This window comes from Stenella coeruleoalba, assembly GCF_951394435.1.
Source record: "Stenella coeruleoalba genome assembly, chromosome: 14".
Classification (NCBI taxonomy): Eukaryota; Metazoa; Chordata; class Mammalia; order Artiodactyla; family Delphinidae; genus Stenella; species Stenella coeruleoalba.
Window position 1 is genome coordinate 20,875,497 of NC_137160.1, and position 27,317 is coordinate 20,902,813.

Below are 27,317 nucleotides of genomic sequence, written 5' to 3' on the forward strand. Positions count from 1 at the left end.
AAGCTCCTCCATTTTAGGGTAGAGGTTTAATTTTAAATTATATCATTATTGATTTGTATAACAATTTCTACCTGTTCACTTTAATTTTTTTTTTTAAAGCAGCACAAATGGATGTCCAACCTCAATTTCCTGGAGGATGCCTTTCCGAACTTCCTCATAAATTCCTTCATATCTTTATGCAAGACATTTACATAAGAACTTTGGGGAATTCTAATGATTTTGTTTTTTTAAGCTGAAATTTTGAGGCACAAAATAAATATTTTAAAACTTCCCAGCTGTTAGTAATAGCGAACATGCTTTCAGGGAACCCTGAACAAACAGTGAGGTTTGGCTCTGTAATTACTTTAACAAAACATCCTAATTAAAAGGGTAATCCATAAGGAACTGGAGTATTTCTCCAAGTTACTGTAGATCTTCACACTGCTTAAATCAAACAGAGAAGGCAAGAGAAACTACAGAAGTCACGGAAGGAGAGGAAATTACTTTCATTGCTTTCAGCTATCTGTACAAACCGCTGCTTCTGTTTAGCTGACTTGCAAGGCTCAGAGTTACCACCCTAATGAGTAGATCACACCTTCTGAGTTCACAAGGTGACTTAAAGGCAAAGGGAGAAAGTTATGCAACACTATGCACCTAGAAGGGCCAACACTGGGTTTCTCATCCAATGTAGATTTCTCTGGCTACAGCAAAGAATGCCTCCCATTTCAAGTGGTTTTCAAAAGGATTGCTTCCTCCTTATCCAAAAACGTAAAGGAAATCAAAGCCATTCTATATGGAAATCTGACTTCGGAATGCTTAGCTATGAAAACTCTGGTAGAAGTCATCTAAGTCTCATTTTATAATTTAAACATTTACTTGAATAAGTTAAAATGAGATGAATATTTAAAGAAAACTTCCATAGCTTAAATATATGTATATATTTATCCTATAGATTCCATATTCTATATTATTTCTATATTTCCATATAGAAAGAGAGCAAGTCATCAGGCTGAGTATTCTCTTGGCGCTACTAGTGACCACTTCTGAGCTTGTCCATTCATCTGAATATTAATTCGTATCAAGGGTTATACTTTCTACTATTTGAATGATGTAGTCAAAAGAAAAAAAAAACAGGAGGAAGGAAGAGGAATTGAAATCAGTTTCAGGGAGTTGCTCAGTGAAAAGAGATCATGGGGTCCAGAAATTGAGAAAGCCTTAGGACCAAATATATCTGGTCCTATTAATTTAGTACAGTGAGTAAAATCAGTGCTTTACAAAGCAAGTGAAACACATCTGTCCCATGCTCCTATAGTTAAATACCCTGAAATGGCTATTAGTTTCCATTACGTTTTAAATGTATACTATCTTAAATCATAAACTATAACAGCATTATGTGCAAGAAGTATGAACTGTACTAGGTTTCTTCTATTAATTTTTCATTTACCTTTTGTCAGATTACTGATGCGCATCTTACGATCAAGGACAAGAACTGTGTAAACAATTATAATCCAAATGAAGAAGTGCAAGAATGAGAGAAGAGGCAGTATTTGAAATGTACTGAAATGTGTTAACCAGCTGCTAAAGGAGTACCATTTGGATGAGGGAGGATGAATTCTGAACAAATAGTGGTAGAAATGATTATTCTTAAGGTATTCACTTTGAAAAATGTCTACTATGCTGTCCTACACACCCTTCCCTGTAATCCTAGCCATCTGTCCCCTTTCCCTGAAGTTTCTAGTTTAAGAACTATTTGTTTTCATGATGCCTGTTCAATCATTGCAGCCAGTATCTGTTAGTGCCTCAAGAGAGCTGTTCATTTTTCACATTTGTACTCCCTGTTTACTTGGCACATCATAACTGCTTAATCAATACTCAAATAAGGAAAATAGTCAGGAGGGATGCTGCATGCAGAAGAGAGATATTATTAAGCTAAAAACATGGTATAGTTCAAACATCCAGTGAAACAGCATTTATTAAGACACTATTCATGAGCTCGGCATAGAGGTTCTTGATTACAATAGATGTATGAAACGGATTCTACTTAGATCACATAGATATGAAAAGAATGCAGTTAAGTGGAAGCTTTGTGCCATCCCAGGAGCTGTGATTTTACATTTTGGTTCTACGTACAATGTGAGTCTTTCAGAGTGAGGAGAAAGAACACATAAGTCAAGTGGAGCGCCCCATTCATCCTGGATATTTTATAGGAACTTCAGCACCTCCACTCCATTTATTTTCACTCCTTCCGGTAAGAGATAGAGTCCCTTAAGTTTGGGTAAATGATATGACCTCATTTCTTAGAATCTTTTGCCTTGAATCACTGTGTTTTTATTGTCATTGGGTCAGTTCTAAAGGATTCATGGGGACTTTGCTTTGATAACCTGTACTGGGCATTGACTCACCCAACCCGGTCTTAAGTGTCAGCTCCACAGTTACCAGCAGAGTGACTGAATCAAGTTGGTTTAATTTTCTTAGCTTAAGTTACTGTTCTTTAAAAGTAAGGATAACAATATATACCCCACATGTATAGATGAGAGTATAAAACACAAGTATATAAACTTTAAAAGTTATTTCTCAAGTAAAATAGAAAAATGAAGTATTCCTACAGCATATCCTAACCGTCCTTTTATTGTTTAAATAAGACAGATCATGTCCTCATGACTTTAGGCCCAGCTATCCTGGCCTCCTTGTCATACTTCAATCACCAACTGGGCTTCAATTTCTGGATGGTCTCTTCTTGCTATTCCTTCTGAACCAAGGGCTCTTGTCTGACCTATTTGCATGGCTGTCTCCCTCACCTTCTCAAAGTCTGTGCTATATTTTCCTAATATGAGAAATCTTCTCAATCCCCTATATAAAAGAGTACTCCCGAATCATTTGTTATTCCTTCTACCACACTTTATTTTCTTCTGATAATTTATCACTATCTATCTCTACCTCAATAAAATTTATACTCTTTGAGAGTAGGGACTTTGTTTATTGCTTTGCCCCTAGTACCTAAAATAATGCCCGGTATATAAAATTTTTCAAGAAAAATTACATGTTGAATAAATGATTACATGAATTCAAGTTCCCTAACCTATTAATGAAGGGTGTATGTTTTGCAAAGTGTGAATTTGTGTAGCTCCACTTCTCGATTTACCTTATCTAAGACAAGTTAAATAACAGTTTCTAAGCCCCAAGTTACTTTATTTTAGGGTTTACTCTAGGGTTGTCCTAACTGAATTGGCCCATGTCTGTCTACTTCTAAAACATTTTTTGTGCTTTAGCCAGACTAGTCTCTTCAAACTGCAAACATAATTGTCAGTATTTTAAAAAATTATTTCATGACTTGCTTAGGATAAAGCGGGTTATGGCTTTAATGAGATTCTTAGGACAAAGTTCAAAATCCTTAATTTGGTCATGCCAGATTTAGAACATGCCTGTCTTGCAAAAGTAACTGCATGCCATCTCTGTGTTTCAGCTTTGATGGTCTTTATTTTGGGTCCCTAGCAGCACCATGACCTATCTTGACTTCAAACATGCATTTACCTTACCCTCTACTTCTCCTCCTCAATTTCTAATATATGTTTTTGCATAGCTAATTCTTGTTCATCCTTCAGGTTTCATTCAGATGTAAATCTTCTCTACGTCTGTCTCTTTGCCTATCTATCTATCTTCCTATCTTTCTATTTAGCCATCCATCCTATGTTGAACAATAGGATATGACCAATATTCAACCAGGTTTGTATTATAACAATGGTAATTTCCTATGACTTCACTTAGAATGTTTGTCTTTCTAAGCTCCACAAGGAAAAAGAATCATGTCTTTCTTATTTATTATTATATCCTCAGAGCTAGGCACAATGCCTGATGTTTAGCAAATTTTCTATAACTTTTCTTTGAATTAATGTGCTATCACATGGCAGTGATTATCATTACTATGGAAATAGTGTATGTTGATTGTTTCACTGCCACCATAATCATGTTGTAAACCCAAATCTGTGACTATATTAAAATCATGTATGGCAGTGAGTTCTTTAGAAAGGGAAGAAGGGAAAGATCAAAAAGGAAGAAAATTAAAAGAAGGAGTTTAAGGAAGAGAAAGGGAGGACGGATTTGAGGAATGGTGATGGAGAGAAGAGAGGGAGAGAGAAAAAGGAGAGGAAAAGAAAGAGATACAGCATTTTCAGTAACTTGAATATTTTCAGGTCTATTAGTGAAGAAGAAGTGAATTCCATTGCCGGTTATATAGGCGGCCATCTTGAGTCACCACATTTTCAATACACATGTGTTTATTCTTTCAGCTACTGTTTTCTTTGCCCCAGTTTGAATCACCTAGCTTTAAGTTTACTGATCATAACTTACGTCTTTTCAAGTATCTTTCATTTTTATTAATTTCTCCTTTGCTCATTTGTAACTCTAATTCTCTAGAGTATATTTTTGCTTTGTTATTTATATTATTTATATTTCTGTTTATTTTTATTATTCACTTTTTTTGTTGCTTCCATTAACCCTTTCTCTTGAATTGTATTTTTGTATTTAGTCATGATGCTTTTTATTTCAAGAAGTATTTCTCAACTGATCATTTTGAAGATGTTGTTATATTTAATGTAGTGACATGTGACTTTTATATGAATCTCAATATCTCATCCACAAGTATTTCAGACAACTATCAATTAAGCAAATAAGGCAGATTGTCCTTTATACAAAAAAATAAGTGTCAAATATTAATGACCATATCATAAGCGTGTCAAAAATACATATTTGCTGTTTTGCAGAAGTACCATAAAAGAGCCAGAGAAGCTATATAAAGTAATTATGTTTTATGATTATTATCAGAAATTGCAGCCATTCCTGTGAAGAAAATGGTTAAGGTCAATTATTCAAAGTAAAATAAATAGTAAAAAGATCATTTCAAATTATTTTGAAAAAAAAGTAATTTGTTATGAAGACTATTATTGATTTATATTTACATGGCATTGCTGAAGACTCTATTCATTCAGCATTTTCGCTTTGTTTTGTTTTTGTTTTGCATCTAAAAATTTAAGAAGAATAAATATCCCCAATGTTGAAGTTTATCAATTTTTTTAAGGTATCCTTTGAAGCTGAAGTAACGAAGAAGACAGAAATCAGAGTGACAGTGATTGGGGAAAGGTCTTACCATCGAGATCATTCTCTGGAGTCTCTGCTGTGTACCAGTTGGAAGGTGGTCCAGTGCCATTGACTGTCATGGCTGACACTTGAAAACTGTACTGACTTCCTTTCTCCAGTCCTGTGAAAGAATTTTCCCCAGAAGAAAAAACTTACTGAAAACAATTATTTCTGGTGGGTTTTACACGTTTTAGCAAAATTTTAACAATAGTAGACATGCTTTACATTGTTTGTGATTGTTGTGGTAATTATTATTTTAGCCAAAAGGGTTGGAAGATTACAGCAAGAAATCAAATTATTTTTCATATATCTTCATTTATTTTTCCAGTTTACAAAAACGTAACCCTGAAAATAGCCTCAGGGCAGAGGCAGAATATAAAATATGAACGATGAAGAAATAATCAAAAATAGCAAGGATCATTTTTCCTCACAGTTCAGAAGAGGCCTGCCTATAAATCAAGAAGAGTCAGTCTAAAAATTTATGCTCCATCATTCATTCAAGGTCAGTGATTATGTTCCCTTTGGGCCAAGAAAGAAAACTCCAAAGCCACTGTACTTCAGCAGAAAAACTAGGCCTTTGTCTCTCAAAAACATCACAAGACATAGTTCGTTTTGCATTAGCTTCCATACTAGAGCATGAAGAAAGTCTAACTCTATGATAATTTGGACATACATTATAGGACACAGTGATGACCTTAGAGCTGATTTTCCAGTACACAGAGAGTATAGGTAGACAAGAGAGGCCCTGTGTATCATGAGTGTGATACGTGTAAATTTTTAATGTAAACACTTTTCCTTTTAACTGAATCTCAATGTTGCTCATTAACATGAAAAATTATTGTAAAACACATGATGCTTGTCAAAAGACCATATGATTTTTTTGAGACATTGAGGACTCAGTTTAAACTGACAAGTTCTTAAGCCTCAATGAGTTGAACAACACTGATAAAAAATAACACCTCTCTGTTTTTTCCATTAATTTGAAATGCCATGAACATTTGGAGCCAAGGAAAAGTCATAAATAAAGCTATTAGAGAAATGATGCTTCTATCAAGTACAAAGTTATGTACTTGTATATTTTTGCATAGGAAGATGAGTAAATCTTGGTACTGAGAAGAATTCTAACTTACTATTAATAGGAGATGGTGTTTTACATGATGGTTAGAATGGACTTGTTAATGTCGAAGGGCAGTTGTCTTCAATAACCAGTTGTTGGGGAAGCTAGTAAAATAGTCTTGTTCAGGCTTCAGAGACAGAAGTTGGCCTCTGACTAACCTGTGACCCTACCTGGACTGCGCACCTGCCTACTTACCTAACAATTGCTGCTAGCAAATCAAATGGCGTTTACGATAAGAGAGGGAATGGGTCTTGGAATTTCTTGAGCCCTGGGGACCTGGCCTGTCCCCCGGGGTCTGAAAAATCCTGTGACCGCCGCCCCCATGGTGAAAACAACAGCACTGTTAAAGTGAATCCAGACCTGCATTTCTGCATGCAAACTGATGATATGAGTTTGTGGCCTGGGATTATAAGTGGGATCCCCAGAACTGCAACTTGAAGTCTCACCCATGGGGTGGCCGCACTGCCTGGGACCCTTCCCCCATTGGGGCTCCAGATTGCTGTTACTCAGGACTTCCCAGCTGCTGCTGCTTGGATCTGGAAGTAGGTGTCGGCCCAATTCGGTGAGGTATGCTCTATTATATACTTTGTTAATATTCTTATTCCTTTCCTTCCAATAATTGTAGATTGAAATTGATATAATCCCTTCTAATGATTGTATATTGAAATTAAATTAAATCACCTTCTATTAAAGATTGATGGAAGCTGTTTATTTGTGTGAGATGAGTGGTTATTTTGCCAGGGAATCCGATGAACCTTAAAACCGAAAGTAGGCTTTTGGCGAAACACTAGTACTGTTAGAGAAGACAGTTTGATAAACTCACCCACACAAAATGCTGTCCTCTTAAGAGGCTTCTAATTTTCTAAAATAGACTGGAAGGCATGGACTGAGAATAGTTTTGGTGCTGTTGTCTTGTTATCATCAGTGTTTTAATTGTATATCCATAGAGCCATTACAGTGCCTGACACAGGGAAGGCACAAACACAAAACAACTGTTGAAAGATCCACTAACGCAAGTCTTAGCACAAAGGAAATATTAGACTACAATACAATATCCAACACCATCAGCAAGGCGGTGAACGGATGCTTTTGAACATAAACGCTTTGTGGTGCCTTAAGTAGGCTTGTGCTCACTTTGACTCGTCCCTTAGTTAACATGGCATTGATCTGATACTTGTTAACATTTTTCACCCTTCATAGGTGCTGTTCTTGATTCCTGAGGCAGAGGGATTACAGAGGCTCTTCTGGGAAATTAAAAACTCAGAGGGAGGGACTTCCCTGGTGGCGCAGTGGTTAAGAATCCGCCTGCCAATACAGCAGACACAGGTTTGAGCCCTGGTCCGGGAAGATCCCACATGCCACGGAGCAGCTAAGCCTGTGCGCCACAACTACTGAGCCTGCGCTCTACAGCCCGTGAGAGACAACTACTGGGCCCATGTGCCACAACTACTGAAGCCTGTCTGCCTAGAGCCCATGCTCTGCAACAAGAGAAGCCACCTCAAGAAGAAGCCTGCACAATGCAACAAAGAGCAGCCCCCGCTCACCACAGCTAGAGAAAGCCCGCGTGCAGCAATGAAGACCCAACACAGCCAAAAATAAATAAAATTAAATCTTTAAAGAAAACCAAAAAACAAAATCTCACAGGGAGAGAACTCTAGGAAGAAATGTTTACCGAATTATTGCAATCATTACAGCTCATGACTTTCATAGTGGTCTCACCTCAAATAGTTTAAGTCCATCAAGAATATACTCTTTTACAGTAAGGGGAAATTTAACTTCATTTTTCTTTGAAATGGATGGACAATTATTCAGTACCACCTCCAGTGACTGATTTGAAATACTTTGTGTGATGGTCAGTTTTATGTGTCAACTTAGCTAAGGTAAAGTCCCCAGTTATTCAATCAAACACTCAGTGTTGCTGGGAAGGTATTTTGTAGATACGACTAAAGTCCATATTCAGTTGCTTTTACATAAGGGATATTATCCTAGATAATCTGGGTGGGCCGGATTCAGTCAGGTGAAGGGACTGAAGTGCAGACTGAGGCTTCCCTGAAGAAGAAATTTCACCTGCAGCTATCTTTCCTGATGGCCTGCCCTGTGGATTTCGGAATTGCCCAGCCAGCCATCATAGTCAATTAAGTCAACTGCTTGCAATAAATCTCTTAGTATATATCTCCACTGATTCTGTTTCTCTGGTCAAACCTTGACTGACATACCATTCTCTTACATGCAATATTTTGACTATAAACATAAATCTTTCTGAATGCCGTATAGTCTGTTCCATTCATTTGACTTTAAATCGAGTGGTGTTTCTCATGCAGAATCTATCAATTTTTAACATAAGTTAATTAAAATATCTCACTATAAAGTAGATATGCAAATTTCTTCTTATAATTTTGCCAAATTTCAATTTACATATGTTGAGTTTAGGCTCTGTCAGTATCATTAATTCAGTTTTGAGTAAAACAAAAGCCTACTAATATCTTGAATAATAACTTGAAGTAACAATTAGAAGGCAGTTAAAAGACCAACCACTACGTGCTTCCCCTATGAGGTCTCACCTGGCACCCCCCCCAAGCTACTTATCAGAATATCCCTTCTAACCATATACAGTAGCGTAGCTTTTCGTATCTTTCTCTCTATGATATCAGTAGTGAAGCTTTAATACTCTATATAGAGTAGTACCTAGGTCAACCTGAAAATGCTGTTAACTTTTGAAATATTATATTTTAGCTTAAATTTTAAAACTTTTGGAATTTATTCTAGAGTGTTGTTGTGGAATCTCACTAATAACACCCAGAAATTCTAGATTAAGTATAAGAAAATATTTAAAGATTTTATAACATCCCAATATTAAAAGAGATCATAATGTCTAGTCAAACGGCCCATCTAACACTGTACATCCAACTAAGTGGTCCTGTAAATAAAGCAGGGATACTTTTGGAATAAGAAATTCACCAAGGGATGGAATCCACTCCAACAGTTTTGCTTGTTAATAAAAGTTCTTCTTTAGATTGCATTGAATCTGCTTTACTATAGTATTACCTACAGATAAATCTGAGTTTTACACAGTGGGATTAAAAAAAAATTAAATTCCACTTTCAAGATATCTTTACCCAAGCCTTCTGATTCTAAATTCAGTGCTTTCTGTACCAGACTTTTAGCAACAGAATTAAACCTGTGACCCTCTTCTAGTCTAGATAAGTGGAGGATGCAGTGATAAGCAAAACCAGAAATTTTGGCTTTTCAGAGTCAGTCAGTACATTACCCTGAATTCTAGCTTTCAAATGTTCCTGCTTTTTTGCAGTGAGGGGTAGTTGGCCAGACAAGTTTTAGATGTTCTGAGAGCTCTTTTAATCTCAGTTTCTCATATACAGTTCTTAGGTAATAATACCTGCATTTCTACCTTAGAGTATTCTTTTGAGAATCAAATGACAAACTGCTTTCAAAAATAATTTATTAAATTAGGCATTTAATAGACATAAAGATAACTAACATTTGCAGATTATTTTCTCACTTGAAACATTCCATTGATGGATGGATGGATGGATGCATGCATTCATTCATTCATTCATTCATTGGAGATGGGATAGAAGGAAACCAGCATGTAATCAAAAGCTGTTTTGAGTATGTATTTCTCAAAGCTGTTATCTGAGATGTGTTTCCTGAGTTGGGCTACTGGAAATATTAAACAGTATTTCAAAAATAAATTGGTAGGCAAGTTTTGACTTAATCTCTTCTAAAGTTACTCACTTCCTCTAGTTACAAAGTTAATCCTCAATTTTTACTATTCAATAGATATCTCTTTCCATCCCTGCATTATTTCACTATCCCTTTACATACTCACACAACCACATAGTCATTGCTTATGGTCAACATCATATTACCTATAGTTTAAGAGTTAAGAGTATAGGTTTTCAATTCAGGTAGAATTAGACTTAAGTTTTTGCTGCACCACTTATTAGTTGCATGACCTTGAAAAACTTACTAGCCCTCTTTCTTTGCCTAAGATTTCTCAACAATAAAATGTGTATATGAATAAAAAATCATTATAAAGATTAAATTTTAAAATAGATACAGTTCTATTTTCTTATCATGGATATTTTTTCAGCTATATCAAGGTATACTTAATATGCCCCAAATTGCATTTTTAATGTATATATTTTAATGAGTTTGGACATATGTATACATTATGATACCATCACCACAATCAAGGTAATAAACCTATCTATCACCTTCAAAAGACTCTTTTGTCCTCTTGCTTTTATTATTTTTTTTTAATGTTAAGAATTCTTGGCATGAGATGACTTCTAAACAGGTTTTTAGGTGCACGATACAGTACTGTTAATTATAGGTACTTGTTGTACAGCAGATCTCTAGAACTTATTCATCTTGTATAACTGTCATTTTATACCCATTGAACAACTGCCCATTTCCCCCTCTCCCTCTCCCCTGGCAACCACCATTCTATTCTCGGTTTCCAAAAGTTTGACTATTTTAGATACCTCATATATGCGGAATCATGTATCTGCCCTTCTGGGACTGACATTTCACTTAGCATAATATCTCCCGGTCCACCCATGTTGCAGCAAATGGCAAGGTTTTGTTTTCTATTTTAAAGCTGAATAATATTCCGTTGTATGTATATACCACAGTTTCTTCATCCATTCGTCTGTCGATGGAAATTTGGGTTGTTTCTCTACCTTGGCTCTTGCGAACAACGTTGCAATGAATGTGGGAATGCAGCTATCTCTTTGAGATCTTGATTTCAATTCTTTTGGATATGTACCCAGAAGTGGGATTGGTGGTTCATTGGCAGTTCTGTTTTTAACTTTTTGAGGAACCTCCATACTGTTTCCAGCATAGAGCTGTTGTCAAAGTTGCTATTGCTGTTATTATTGTTATAAATGTTAAAATTGTTTATATCAATGCTTTTTTACAGATTGACACAACGGCCAGAGTCACTCACAGTAAAGTGAGCTAAAGATGACAACACTGTATAGTACAAGGAGCACATAACTAGGAATCAGAACGTCTGTGATCTAGTTGGAATCTATACCATTAACTAATGGTACATCCTAGAAATGTCATTCTTCTGACTTCAGTTACCTCTTCTATAAAAAAAAAGGGCTTTGGATGTGATGAATTGTGTGTTTCCTGTTCTGTTTGTCAGGGGCGTATAGTTCAATCTCAATGTGCGTGTGCGTGTGTGTGTGTGTGTGTGTGCGCGCGCATGTGTGTGTGCCTAGCTGCTTCTAAGTACAACTTTATTCTAAAAGAAGTAAGGTATAGGTAGCAATACTTTTCTTAGCTGTAAAAAAATTCTATTGTTAAAAGCAGATGGTCTTCTGCCTGTTTCTATCCCCAGTAATAAGTGCCTTCAAACTCTGTAATTCTTCAGTTCTTTTCTAGTTTCTTAAAACTTATGGTCAACAGATGATGTATTATTCAAACAATATAACTTCCCTTTATTCCCCTAATGCTAACCTTGTAATAAAATTGCTGTGCCATTATTTCAATTTTTCAGTCCATAAAACACCAATGCATGTTTACCACTATATTTATTTTTATATTGGTCGTGAAGCATGAGAAAACTCTTCAATTCAGTTCCAAACAACCTTCTCTGAAGAGCACTCAAAAATTAAAAACAGCACTTTAAAATTTAGTTGACTTGGGTTCCCACAATAAAACTGATAGCAGTGATTTAAACTCCTTGTTATAACTCTGAATTACTTTGTTATTGCAGATGTCTCATTATCCTAGTAAAAAAAACACACACAACAAAAAACAACTGCCTAACAAATAGAAGACTGTAAAAAACAATATTTGAGTCTCTACATCTGAATATTTATACCATCCAAAGGAAGCATTCTGGCATTTTCAATTTTCTAACAGCCAAATCAACATATCCATGTGCTTTACAGGTATTGAAAACATGGGGGCAAATCCTGTACATTTTAAAGTGCTGAAGATTCATATAGAAAATCAATTACTTCCGCTTACTACAAAGTGGGTAAGTTACTAAATATATCCTGGGGACAAGTCAAAAACACAGCCAATCAACCAGTGTGTGGTACTTCCTGATTCCTCAATGCTTTGTAGCCTGAAAGACATTCCCACTACATCTAGGAATGCAACGTGCATTACTAAAGCCAGGACACAGAACTGGGGAGAGGAAGGCAGAGGCTTTGCAAAGCTTGTTTTTAATGTTTTAAGAGTATGAGGCTATCCTCTGGGTTTTTGTAATTCTCTATTTCAAATTAAAAATGAGGCTGTGTGACTTTTTTGCAATACATATCAAGTACAGTTACAAGTATAACTGCTCAGATTATGTTTGCACTCTCAAATTCATTTTATAACAATTGAAATGAAGAAGGAACATTCTGAATAAAGGTTTCAAGTTTGGAGTCCAGATTCCTACAAATCTATAAAGATGGGAAGGGGCATTTGTGCATCATTTCAATAACAAGCTAATTAATTCATCCTATTTCTTTGCTTTTGATTGGAATGATATTAAACCAGAGTGAAGATGGGTTATCCTATGCTGATTAGAAGGGTTAATTGCCGCATATATCTTAGAGGAATAAAGATATAGGGCTGAATTGTTTATTTTTGGATAACTAAAGTTTCATTAGAGGGTATAATTCAAAATGATTGTCCTTGAGAGGAAAAGTAATGAAAGGTGTCTAGTGAGTAGAATACAGTATACTTGGAACATCCAAATATAGCCTTTCCTGGAAATATGGTCTTAACAGATATAATTACTTTAGGACCTTGCGATGGAATCATCCTGGATTACTACAGTCTATATCCAACGAATGGTGTCTTGATAAGAAGAGAGACGTAGAGACACACAGAGGAAGTCATGCAGAGATGGAGGCAGAGATCTGAGAGATGCATCTATAAGCTAAGGAATGTCAAGGACTGCCAGCAACCATCAGAGGTTAGAAGACAAACATAGGACATTTTCTCTCAGAGTCTCCAGAAGAAACCAATCCTGCAGACACCTTAATTTCAGATTTCTGGTTTCTCCTGAACTGAAAAAAAAATCTGTTCTTTTAAGCCACCACATTTGTGGTAATTTGTTACAACCCCCCTAGGACTAATATAGCATCTTTGATAGTAAAAAGGCTAAAACTTGCTGCTCTATATAGTTATCTTTTTAAACAATTTTGCTTTTCGTCGAAAGTAAATCCTAAAATTTGTATATTTAGAGCGTCAAAATTTTGGCTTGATTATATTAAGCTGAATGTGTTAAATTCCATTTGGCAAAAAAACCCATAAATACTAAACAATTCATATCAGTAAGGTCATTCTTCATTTATTTTCTTGACCAGTCCCTTCTTAGTTGTTCAATGGGCATACAGTTAAAGTCAGTGGTAGGAAATCTTCAATTTTGGTAATCAAAAGTCAAAAAAATCAAAAACATCAGAGTCTTGACATTTTATTTGTTTTTCACTGTACATATGCAGTTAAATGCATATTTTATTGTTACAAAAGTAAGCAATAATCACTATTAATATTTTGATATTTAGAACATATTATTCTAAATATTTTCTTACGGATTTTTTGGTTTATAAATATGGACTCATGCTTAATACTGATTTAAAACTGAGTTATTCACTTAACATGCTTTAAATATTTAACATGTAATTTAACATGTTTACGTTACAGTATTCTCAATAGATATACAGTATTCCTTGATATGATTGTGTCTGAATTTTCTAGTTAACTGCCTACAGTTAGATACTTAGGGTCATTTTTTTTCTTGTTATTTGCTATTAAAGTAACGGTGCAATGAACATGTTTTTAGTTCAAAACTTTGCAAAAAAATATGTCTGCCGAATTGGAACAAACTCCTAGAAGTTGGAAACTTGACTCATACATTTATGAATACACACACATACACACACATACATCTGTATATAACAGAAATCTCCACATTGCTTTCCAGAAAGATTCTAGAAGCTTTCTGTCCCACAAGTAGTATATGAGAGTTCATGTTTCTTTTGTACACTTTCCAAAACAGTGTATCATCATTCATTTTTATCTTTATTACTTTAATCAAAGGAAAATGCTAACTCAATTTTGTTTTAATTTGCATTTCTCTGCTAATGAGATTGAACATTTTATTACACTTGTTGGCTATTTATAGTTCTGTAAATTGAATATCCAGTCCTTAGTTTTTCTATTGGAATGCTCATATTTTAATTATTTTATAAAAAAGAAGTTTATTTTATATTTTTAATATTTTTCATTTGAGAAGGAAAAGCAATGATTAAAAAAAGTTTCAGGGCTTCAAATGCCAATATCTATTAAAATACAAGGTTTGGATTAAATTATTCTTAGAGCCTCTTCTTCTATTCAAATATTAACTCTTAGGAATTATACTAAAATTTTTAAAGCAGGATTTTTCAATTTTGGTGATTTATTTTAAAGTAAACTATGTACATGTTGTACCAAATATTCCAGTGAGCAAACATGCCTCACTTCAATATTTTTACCTTCTTCTCATCATTTTATCCAGGAAAAAGACAGGATCTTGGCTTTCCTTAAGCTTTTTAAATGGAATGGTAGAGTGCCATAAGTTCCGCTTAGACTTAATAATACCTTCCTAGGAGATTCTGTCCAGATATAAAACAAGTAATGTAATTTTTTGGTAATCTATTTTGGAAGCACTCTCACAATCACATTAACATTTTATAGGCATAAGAGGCAAAACCTAAAGGGAAAAACCAGCTTTCTATCAAGTCTCATATTGTAGGCTGAGCAAGTAGCTTAAATTGTGTGTGTTTTATGATTTCAGATGGAAATTTACTGAGTACCTCATACAGAGAAAGGAATAAATAAGGAGTTACTTTCCTTTATTCTCATCTGCGATGATAGTTATCCATTTTCTGTAAGTTATGATTTTTAATTTGCATGTTGTCATGCAGCCAGTTTATGTGCCGTGACACACACGTTCAACTTGACCCGCCAGTTTTTGCCATGAGCCACTGCTATATGCTTTGCTTTCCAAACCCTTAGTTCATGCTCTCTTTGGTACTACACAGCCCCAAGTGCTGCTTCCACCCTAGACCAAGCCATCACCACATAAAGTGCTGAGGAAAAGGAGAGAATTCCATGTTTGTACATTTACCAGAAGTGCCGGCTTCCCAGGGGGCCGGCAGGAGGTACAAAACAGTTAACAACCTATTGGTGGGCTTACTTTGACCAATGATAGACAAGAGAGGAACTGCTCACGCTTCCTATCCAGCCATCCTCTGTGGGCCACAGCAGTTAAATTAGCTTCTCTAGTGATACCCTACCAAGGCCAAGCAAGCTGTGGGTTTGTTCTAAACTTGGGGCCAGCTCAATAATACGTCATCATTATTTGATTTATTTTCCTCCCTGGCTCATTTTCCTTGTTCCCTCACTCTTGCTTTCCTGGGCTTGCACCCCAAATGCATTAACTTGAAAGCCTGACTCAGTCTCTGTTTTCCAGGAACTGGACTGACATGTATTAATGGTTCCAATAGTTAAAGGAAATATATGATTATTAATCTTATAAAATAAAAAAAATATATCTAAGTACTACATGGAAACTGGGTCCAGTTTTCAGAGAGAATTTTGACCCACTATGAGTTCCACCAACATTGCTATGTAAGTGAATTTACTTTTTTATTTATGGAAAGTAGACTTGTTCTCTTTATTACCCAAACTACCCCTCTCTCCATTTTCTAACTTCATTCTCACTCCTGGAGTTTGAGGGAACAAGGCTCAAAATGACTTAAACTTGGAACCATTTGATTACACGACTTTTAAATGTTATTAAACAGGGCTTCCCTGGTGGCGCAGTGGTTGAGAGTCCGCCTGCCAATGCAGGGGACGCGAGTTCACGCCCCGCTCTGGGAAGATCCCACATGCCGCAGAGCGGCTGGGCCCGTGAGCCGTGGCCGCTGAGCCTGCGCGTCTGGAGCCTGTGCTCCGCATCGGGAGAGGCCACAACAGTGAGAGGCCCGTGTACCACCAAAAAAAAAAAAAAAAAAAAAGTTATTAAACAGTTAAAAATTATTTGACAACAGAAGTTGTTGAACCAATAATACTAAGAAACTAATATGGATAAAAATTCAATGATATGTTTATTAAGATGATGATCCAGAAGTAAAATACGTAGTGAAAGCATTACAGGGAATATCAAGTTAAAAATGTAAAGGTTATTCTCGTTCAGACCAGCACATGCCATTTAACAGGAAAAAAATGGTTAAGTTGTTTACCAGCAAAAAATATTTTGATGCTGAGGCATTTAATTCATCAAAACCTTCCAAGACCCCACCACGTGAACACTGACCTGTGAACAGGTACCAGAGGTTGTTTGGCTCCAGTGTCTCCACCTCACCCCTGCGGGTTGTCTTTCTGTGTCGAATTTTATAGCCGGTAATAAATCCATTTTGTGTTCCTGGTGGAGGAGGCAGCCAGCTTACTTTGATACTCTGTAAAATAACAGACGTAAATTAAAAGATTGGAGAAAGGAAGGACAACAGGATAGGGTCAAAGAATTGTGACCACCTAGAGGGGTGGGATAGGGAGGGTGGGCGCAAGAGGGAAGAGATATGGGAACATATGTATACGTATAACTGATTCACTTTGTTATAAAGCAGAAACTAACACACCATTGTAAAGCAATTATACTCCAATAAAGATGTAAAAAAAAAAAAAAGAATTGACACAAACATAAGTGCAAATAAGGCAGAGATGCAAGAAGTGTTAGGGATTACCCCTTAGAACCAAATTAAATCCATTCTTACAACTATATGTCTGATTTTGACAAATTTACACAATTCATTTGGTTGATTACATGCATTATCATCTCTCCTTTGTAAATGTCACTAAAATGACAGTAAAATATTCTAAATGGTATAAACCTATAAGGAATAGATTAATAGGACTCTAGTGAATGAGAGAGGTTAACAAATTTTTTGAAGGTGCAAATGAGGAAAAGTGTGACTGAGCCAAAGGAGAGAGATGAAACCTAAGTACCTCCTTAAGAGATATTAATGAAAACAAGGTGATTGGCAGGACCAAATTCAGGGAAGACTAGAAACTGTTACTTCCTAAATACCTTACAAAGCAGGACAGTTATGTTTCTGAGACAGAAGATGGATTGAAAGTCCTATCACATTCTGCAAAACCAGTCTGCTAACACTCCCTGATCTTGGAGTAGCTGGAAGCTTCATTCTCCAGGGATATTGAAACAGAAGCCACAGATTCAGGGACACCAGGCACAGGAGAGAATAGAGATGAGGGCAAGGGTTGTTAAGTCAATGACATAAGACACTCAAGTCTTCTTCCTTCATCTGATACCCAGAGCAATGGCAACCAGGTGTACACTTCCCAGCCAGAATATCAGATAATTGTTCTCTAGACAAAATTTAAAAGAATAAGAGAAAAGAACAGATAGGTTCCTGATCAATTCCCCAACCGTGAGGAGACCACTTTATAACCTCTACTCATGCACTAGAGTTTGCACTTCATAATCACCTTTTTAGTACTGCATTTTTATGTAAACTGGTAATTTAAGACTATCAGACATTGAAAACAAAGCCTTCGCCATAACATACAGAGAGAAAAACACATAAGAGCATAATGGCACTTGAAGGAAACAGCATTAGTGTAAGGATAAAGGATCCAAAGAACTGTCATTAATACCCTAATAATCAAAGAGAAGCTACTGCATCCATAAATAGTATAAAATACAAGAAAAACAAAAGATTTTGAAAAAGCTTATGACATGTATAATTTGGTTGCACAAATTAAATATTCAATAGATAGATTCGAAGATAAATTAATAGACACCTTCCAAAATTCATTGGGGGAAAAAAGGTAATCAAAGGAAATTGGAGAGAAAAGATAAGAAATCAGAGGTTTAGTCCATAATTTTTGACACCCAAATAGTAAGATGAGAGAATGAAGGAACAGGAAAAATAAAACACAGTAAATTAGAAAAAACAAAACAAATCAAAACAAAAAACAAAAAAATCCTCCTCCCCAATAAAAACTTTGCAGAACTGGAAGACTTGAGAGCCCATTCTGAAAGGGATGATGGAATATCTAACATAATAAATGAAAAGAACCACATTAAAGCATATTATGTGAAACACTAGAGCCTCATGGGGGAGGGACGATCCAAAAGCTTCCAGAATGAAGAAAAAAAAAAAGAAGAAAAGGGGTACATAAAACATAATCGGGAATAAGAATAACATCAGATTTCTCAAAAACATTTAATGTTTGAAAACATTTAAACCTAGAATTCCATGTCAAGCCAAATAAATTATGATGTATGAGGAAACTATAACACAAGCATGAGAACATACACTTGCATAAGTATCAGTATAGGGATATTTCAGATACGAGTGGCCTCAAAGATATCCATCTGTGTACCCTTTATCAGGAGGTTAATGACGGTATGCGCAAGGAAAATGAGAGTGCAAACTAAGGAAGAAAAAGATTTGAAATCCAACAGAGATCCAAATCAGAAAGAGAAATACGGAATTCTCGGAAGATAGTGAGGAAAATAGCAATAAGATGTATGATTGGATTTGACAAGACACCAGACTCAAAAAAGTACATACTGCATAATTCCATTGATATGAGAAATTCAAGAATAGATACAACTAATCTACAGTAATACAAATCAGAAAAGTAGTTGCCTATGGCAACTTCACTGGAGGATTGATTGGATATGGGTACAAAGAGACTTTTTGGGTAATAAAACTGCATCTTAGTTCATGTCTGTCACATGGGTGGATACAATTGTCAAGACACATTGCTATGGGCTGAATTTTGCCCCCTGCCCTCCAAAACCCCAAATTCATATATTGATATCCTAATCCCCAGTACTTCAGAATGTGATTGAGGGCTTTAAAATAGGCAATGAGGGCTTCCCTGGTGGCGCAGTGGTTGAGGGTCCGCCTGCTGATGCAGGGGACACGGGTTCGTGCGCCAGTCTGGGAGGATCCCGAATGCCGCGGCGCGGCTGGGCCCGTGAGCCATGGCCGCTGAGCCTGCGCGTCCGGAGCCTGTGCTCTGCAACGGGAGAGGCCACAGCAGTGAGAGGCCCGCGTACAGCAAAAAAAAAAAAAAAAAAAAAAAAAAAAAAATATATATATATATATATATATGAATAATAATACTTTGATGAAATTTTACATTCATTTTTTAAAAATAAACACACAGAACAGTTGAGAAATAAATGACTGTCAGAAAGAGGCTGAACACAATGTCAAGGAATGGACTTCTGAGCTCTTAGCCCACAACCCAAGGCCACTTTGACACTGTTTCAATTATGTGGGTATAGCAGAGGCAGAGCAGTGTTCTCCAGGGAGACCGGGTTTTGAAACCCTTCTTCCAGATCTGCTACAAATTAGCTAGCTCTACAAATGATTAAATTTCTGTAAAAGGATTTAAGAAATCATCTAAAGGCACAGTTATTTGCTCAGCATTTTAAAACATTTCAAAGGACATGCCAACTCTAGTCAATTCTCATAATTTGCAGTAGTTATTTTCTGTAAAGGCACTGCAAACACTGAATTTGGGAGTATTGTAATATTGTTCCCAGGGAAAATACAGGTTTAGGTTCTTGTGAGACTTTGGTCACAACATTTTTGTAAACTCATCAATACATCACCTTGTTTCATACATGTTCCTGTTTAAAGGCACCTTACTTAATATCATTGTGGATTCATTAACATTGAACTCATGGCCAACCGTACTATAATGCATGTCTGAATGGACTTTATTTAATATATGTATTTCTCCTTAAGGTACATCACAGTTTTTTTGCACTTAGGAACACGAGACAACACTTGAGCTCTACACTTGAGAACCATTTTAAACAGCAAAATTGCCAACAGAAAGCAAAAAAAAAAGGGGGGGAGGGCAAAAAATGTGGTATTTTATTTGGGCATTTATTTGACCACAAAAGGGACACTTAGTTACAATATGAGAACTGAAACAAGAAAACAGAGCATCTCCTTGTTCAGCCTCAGCTGCAAACATGTGCTCCTGGAGACTCAAAGTTTTCACTGTTCCACATGTGCACAAGTCTGCAAATGACTGTAAGGATACTGTGGGTATTGATTTTGGGACACAAATAAATTTTAGCAGGTAGGTGAATTTGCACATATAGACTCTACAAATAATAAGGATCAAATATAATTATATAATAAACATAGTTTAATAATTTCAGAGGAACTTAGCTAAATAAAATTAATCTGATTATTTAAGTTGTTAGAATATACTTGAAAGAGTATGGCACTACTGGGATCATTTACTTCACCCCCATTGTCCTTTAAGTGTGAGAAGCTAAGTACCACTCTTATTAATACTTGTTAACGCTTTTTTTTGCATTGACTCTAGACCTGGAAATGGTCTAGGCACCGCACATATCTATGTGAGCTATGATTTTACCCTCACAGTGACGCAGTGAGTTAAGTCTGTCTTTATGCCCTTTGTACAATCATGTCAATGGGGACATAGAATGGTTAAGTAACTTGAAACCATGTGGCAGTAAGTGATAGAGGCAGGACATGAACTGAGATAATTCCAGTTTGAAGCTGGCGTTCTTTCCTACTTAATGTTGCTTCTCATGGGAGTTCCAAAGGCTGAGAGTCTAATTCATTCAGTTATTATTCATTCAAAATATATTAACTATATCTCTGCTGTGTTGCAAGCACTGTCTTTGGGACTATGGAAACACTCAAATGAATCATGATAGTACATTCATTCTGGCTGAGGAAACAGAGATGTAAACTCATAATGAAAACAAACTGCTAAATGCTAGAATAGATAATCCCAGAAGATACAGTGGAAATATAATAGAGGGAGAGATTAATTCTGTGTCATGTGGTCAAAAAAGATTTGACAAGGAGACCATCCTTCAAGTGTGAATAGGACTTCAAGGAGGGGATAAATAAGATATTTAAGACAGAGTAAATATCAAGAGCAAGTTCAAGGTGTCATGACAGTGTGGAGCCTCTTTAAGTAAAGGTCAAGTAATTGCGCAGTGGCTACAGTAAATGGGACACATAGGACAACGTAATGAAAAGGCAGATGGAAAAAAAATCAGTATTTTTAGGCCATGCTAAGGAAACACATGGTTAGATCAATGTGCTCATTTAAGAGAGACAAACTAATGAATAAAATAACAATACACTGTACTCGGCACCCAAAGAACGCACAGCCTTAAATATGCATGCACCCACATGCACGCACACATACATACACGTCATCTCCCCCCTCCACACGTGCACATACATGCACATGCGTGGATGTGTTCTTTGCTCTTAAGTGTTTAGACACTAGTAAAGAAAACCAGATTGAACGACTACCTTATATTTATACTCCCCTACACATCTTATTTTTAGTTTTCAATGCTTCAAGATAGTCATGGCTGATATTTTCACCATTTTACAATTTTATAAAGGAGGTAACTGAGGCACAGAGTTAAATGAACAGGCAGAAGTCACCTTGTATCATCACAGGGCGATTATCAGACTGCTGAGTCTGATGTCCTTTTTATTATTTCATACGAAAATAAATAATCATAGAGCAACTACTTGGAAATTCTGTTCACCTAAATTCTCCTATCAAAATATTCTTTAGGGGCTTCCCTGGTGGCGCAGTGGTTGAGAGTCCGCCTGCCGATGCAGGGGACGCGGGTTCGCGCCCCGGTCCGGGAGGATCCCACATGCCGCGGAGCGGCTGGGCCCGTGAGCCATGGCCGCTGAGCCTGCGCCTCCGGAGCCTGTGCTCCGCAACGGGAGAGGCCACAACAGTGAGAGGCCCGCGTACCGCGGAAAAAAAAAAAAATATTCTTTGAACTGAATTTAAGTAATTGGTTGTTTTTTTTTTTGCGCTACGCGGGCCTCTCACTGTTGTGGCCTCTCCCGTTGTGGAGCACAGGCTCCAGACGCACAGGCTCTGGACGCGCAGGCTCAGCGGCCATGGCTCACGGGCCCAACCGCTCCGCGGCATGTGGGATCTTCCCAGACCGGAGCACGAACCCATGTCCCCTGCATCAGCAGGCGGACTCTCAACCACTGCGCCACCAGGGAAGCCCAAGTAATTAGTTTTTAATACATCCAATAGGCCTTCCCTCTAGTAGCCCTTGACAAATCAAGAAGGGTCATTTTCTAAGGACTACAATCTTGTTTTTTTGAAGACAAATTTAAATTTAAACAGAAAATTTTAAGAAAAATGAAGGTCTTAGACCAAGAGGCAAAACCTTATGAGTTAGTGCTTTGCTGTAACTTTGCTGAGTGACCTCTCATGTCTTATAAATGGCCTCAATCTCAATGCACATATTGAAAATGGGAGAATAATTGTGCTTAGTATTTCTACCAAATGATTGTAAATCACTTGATAAGCCTGGAGATTTTAAATGTGTTAATGATTACACGAATACTTAGTTTTTGACAGCTAATAATTTTTCTTTATCATATATGAGGACTTCCAGTGATTGCATCAATTATTCCCACATGACCAATACCTTAATACCAATGCCTGGCAGCAATAAATGAATAGAATCAGGTATATGCTCTGCATGACTGGAGGTAAACCCCTCAATGGTTATTATTCATCTTTGGAAGTAATTTCATCATTTTTATTCATCTTCGTATGTGGGTAGCAGCTAAATTTATTAGCATCTTTTATGCTTTCTCATTGATTTCAAGCAATCAGAAGCAGATTGCAAAGATCAAATAGGTTCTGTGCAGGTTCTTCTGCAGATGATATGGCGGGATGTCCCAAATTATATTGTACTTTGAAATTAAATGAAAGTGTTCAGTAACTTTTTCTTATTCAGTGGTATAATGTATCTTATTTTCTCTATGTAACTTATATTGTCAGTGCTCAGTGGCTCAGATTCTATTGCCCATCCCCTCACCAAGCCACCTAAAGCTGTCACAACCTAGTCTTCATGGGCAAGCCTGGTAATGATTTTTATTAAAAGTACTTAACACGTGTCCTTGACTTTTGAAAAATCAATTCTAGTAGCTGTGACTTGACTTTTGGCCCTTTCATTACTTGAGAGCGAGAAAGTAATCCTTTTCCAGTGTTGCAGTGTTTTATCTTGAATCAAGGATTAATTTCATTTTTTTTCAGATTTGGCAGAAAACAAGAACTGCAAAACTTAACTTCTCCAAATCCCTCCATCCCCTCTTTGGTTACCACAAAAATGTTTAAAAATAAGCATGGTGGAGAGCAGTTAGGTTTATTGAGAAAGGATCTCATTGGCCATTATTTCCTAACTGTCTGAGATAACCCTATCCAATTTGGTGATGTGGTATCATCCTTCTCATGGGCTACATTAATCCACTCCTTAATTCTTCCTTCACTCTAGATGTGCATAAATAGTAACTAAGAAAACCAAAAAAAACATTAATAAGCTCACTACCCCACCCTCACTTTTATTTTCAGAAGCCACGTTTCATAAACTTCTGTTTTCAGTTACACATATCACATTGCACACTTACATCTTGCCTTATTCTCTCTAGGGTGAATTGCAGGGGAAGACCAGCCCCTCTTAAAACATTCAGTTACCGTAGTAGAGAGTCTTTTTTAAATTTTTTTTCCCCCAATTGAGTAATTATTTATTGAGGATCTGCTTAGTGGGTGAACAACAAAAAGATACATTGTAAACCAAAGTTTATACAAGATTTCAGTCATCAAATGCCTATTTCATGAAGGACACTGTACAGGGGTGGGTATACAGTGATGGATACGACAAATTGACAATTCTTGAGGATCCCAGTCTTATGAAGGTTGGACAAGGAGTCTGGCTTCAAGGTGGGCCTGGCTAAGAGCAGAGACGGATCAAGAGCTCTATTTCTTGGAAATGCGTGTGATACACCAAGGATGATAAAAAGGCCACAAAGCAAGAATTTCTGCTGAGGCTTTGAAAGGTCTAAGTGACAAGTTTGGAATAAGGCCTTAATCACCAGGATACAGTCTAGATTTGAGCTGATAATGAATATCTTTTAGAGTTTTGAGAAGAGGAGTCATATTGATTGAGGACATATATTTTGACACCATACAATCACTAAGCAGCTGATAATGCATTATTATTTTTGAGAGTAAAGTACCATTACTCTTGTTTTACATAAGAGATTAAGAAGCCTGCCTAAGGTCTTATAAGTAAAGCATGACAAAGCCAGGATTTGAACTCCCTTCTATATTAAATCCAAACCCAGAGCTTTTGAGCATTATATTGGAGTGCCTTCAGCAAAGCTGTGGTCTCAGAATCTCCTGGCAGTCTACCGTCTACCTTTTTAATAGATTTAATGCCCTGGGAGAAAGCCTTTTCCTTTTCCCCAGCGGTTTTATCTGGATAGCATTCCCATAGAAGGGAATTGGAGGGCACCATTTGAAGGAAGATCCCTGCAGCAAATAAGAACACCTTGGTTGAAACACAGCAGAAATCTAAGGATCCTGACACTTAACTGAAAGTCAGTTTTAGACTCTGCCCCTTATTTCTCTTCTGTATTTATGGGAACTTGGTGAATCTCATGTGAACTTCCTTGAAGAATGAAATATGCTTTCAGTACTCATGAGGCTCTACAGATTTTATTAAAAAGAGCCCATCAGGGGCTCCCCTGGTGGCGCAGTGGTTGAGAGTCCGCCTGCCGATGCAGGGGACACGGGTTCGTGCCCCGGTCTGGGAGGATCCCACATGCCGCGGAGCGGCTGGGCCCGTGAGCCATGGCCGCTAAGCCTGCGCGTCCGGAGCCCGTGCTCTGCAACGGGAGAGGCCACAACAGTGAGAGGCCCGTGTACCGCAAAAAATAAATAAATAAATAAATAAATAAAAAGAGCCCATCAGCACTTCTAAAAAACCTGTTTTCATTGTGTCCCCCACGCATCTCCTTATTTACATTCCCTCTGCCACTGCCCTAATTCAGAACATAATTTACCATCGCCCAGAATACAGCCATAGCTAAGTAATTGATCCTCATGCCTCCAGTGTCACACTGCTCACACCCATGTCAGTCACCTTCCTTATCAGTGAATGAGCCACTAAAGCTCTCTGAGCCCAAGTTTTCTCATACGCATTATGAACTAATAACAGGGCCAACCTCAAAGGCTCGTGGTACAGATTACGAAAGTCAGTGTGAACACGCTTAGAAGTTCCATCAGACTGCTGGTGCACAATAATCATGCAGTAAATTGTAAATATCAATACTTTAAGGGAGGAAAGAGGAAAAGAAAAAGAGAGGGCAAGAGAGCAAGAGATTTAGAGAATAAAGAAAGGCAAAAGGAAACAAGGGTAGGAAGGAGAATCAAGAAATACCATGTACAGTAACAATGTTTAGAATGTGGACTACTTATTTGTCTGCTGATTCACCAATTTTTCTTCTGGAAATCAAAAGGGGCACTGAGAGTGATAAATTACCTAGCAACACTTTTTAAACTCCTTTCCTTCCATGAATATTTATTGAGAAATTTACTCTGTAAAATATTAGTCAACTTTCTTGTGGTAGCCAATAGAACCTTTAGGTGTGGGCGGTAGAGACCTTGGAAAAGGGTGGAGACTAAAGGAAGGCAGAAAAGTGAAGAGAAGCAATATCTATTTTTGGAGGTAGACTTGACAGCACTTGGTGATTTATTGACTGTCAAGTGTAAAGGAGGAAAAGTCATCAAGAATGACTCCTAGGTTTCTGGCATAAGCAACTTGGTAGATGATAATGCATTTACTGTGATAAAGTTGTCTGAAAAATAATCTACTTTCAAAAAGAGTTCACTGGACCTGCTGGTCCCATCAATAATGACAATTCACTGAGGATGCAGAAACAAAGCCTATCCATGTTGATAATATTCTAGATAATATTGCGAAAGGCATTTTTCTAATTTTATTGTTTAGAGTAAATCATATCTTAGTAATATCAAAATTATATAATAACATTTAATATTTAACCTTTGATATATACCCAAATACTTGGTGAATATTTCAATCAATGCTGAAAATGTCTAATTGAGTTTCAAACTGGAACAGAAATTAATTAATAAAACAGTATTTTAAGCTCTATTATGTACATAATTGTGTGAACAATTCCCACAAAAAGTTTTGCTTTTTTTTTGTAAACCTATATACTTGATGGCTCTAACCAAGTATGGATTTGATAAAATGTCAATAAGGTATTACAAAGGTGCATAATTTTTTTTCCTGCAGTTATATACTATTCTTGCAGACCTGACATGTTTTTACTTTACTATCATAAAAACTCCGTCTCTTGTGATAAGCAAAGTTAGAAATTTGGGTAGCATACTATAATTGACATTCTTGAGTTCATGTAGGCAACTGTTATCCAAAATGACCTAAAGCCATGTAAGAAAATACTTTGTGTGACACATTTCCAGAGTGAAGTCTGCCAGTACCACATAAAGTTTAAGTTTAATATCTGTGCAATAATAAAAGTATGGTTATATACAAATTGAGTACTACTTGATTTTAAGTAAAATTTTATGAACATGTCTTAAATTCAGGCAAGAACATTGCTTTGTTTTATTGAAAAGGGAAAGCTAACCTGTTGTGATCTTATATAATGATGCTGAAATAATACAAACACTTTTCCATCAATAGGTTTATTTAGTTGTAAAATAGTCTACCCTTTATCTCTGCCCTGGTGGCTTCTACTCCTCACAGCTAGGGCCAGTGGGACTGCTATCTTGAAATTAAGCTCTACGTGAACTACTTTGGAAAGTTCCTGTCCCTGATTATGTAATATGCTAAGCCACACTGGGACACGTTTCTCAGGTTGCTCAACTTCAAATAAAATACTGCAAATTCACTTTGACTTGGGTCCCAGTTTTAGTAACCAGGTTTCTCTGGTGGGGATGTTGCCATGTTTTTTTGTGAATGTTCCTTTGCCTTGTTAATCTGCTTGGTTCATCTAAGACCTCCAAGGCATCCTAGACTGAGTCCTCCAGCGGAGAGTGTCTCCTTTGTGAATCTGTCAGAGGTTGGCGGACTTTCCTGACAATGTTTACTTGCCTCTCTGAATCTGGGCATGTTATCTGCTTTCATACTCTCAACTGCCCAAACCCACTGGCC

General features: G+C 36.8%; 1 protein-coding gene across 1 annotated transcript in view; it reads right to left on the reverse strand.

Moving 5' to 3' along the window:
- DCC (DCC netrin 1 receptor) overlaps window positions 1–27,317 on the reverse strand; it is a 1,193,354-nt gene that overhangs the window by 206,088 nt on the left and 959,949 nt on the right. Inside the window, 2 exon segments of the mRNA XM_079943413.1 lie at window positions 5,123–5,233; window positions 16,560–16,701. Of these exon segments, the coding sequence (XP_079799539.1) occupies window positions 5,123–5,233; window positions 16,560–16,701 (253 nt within the window).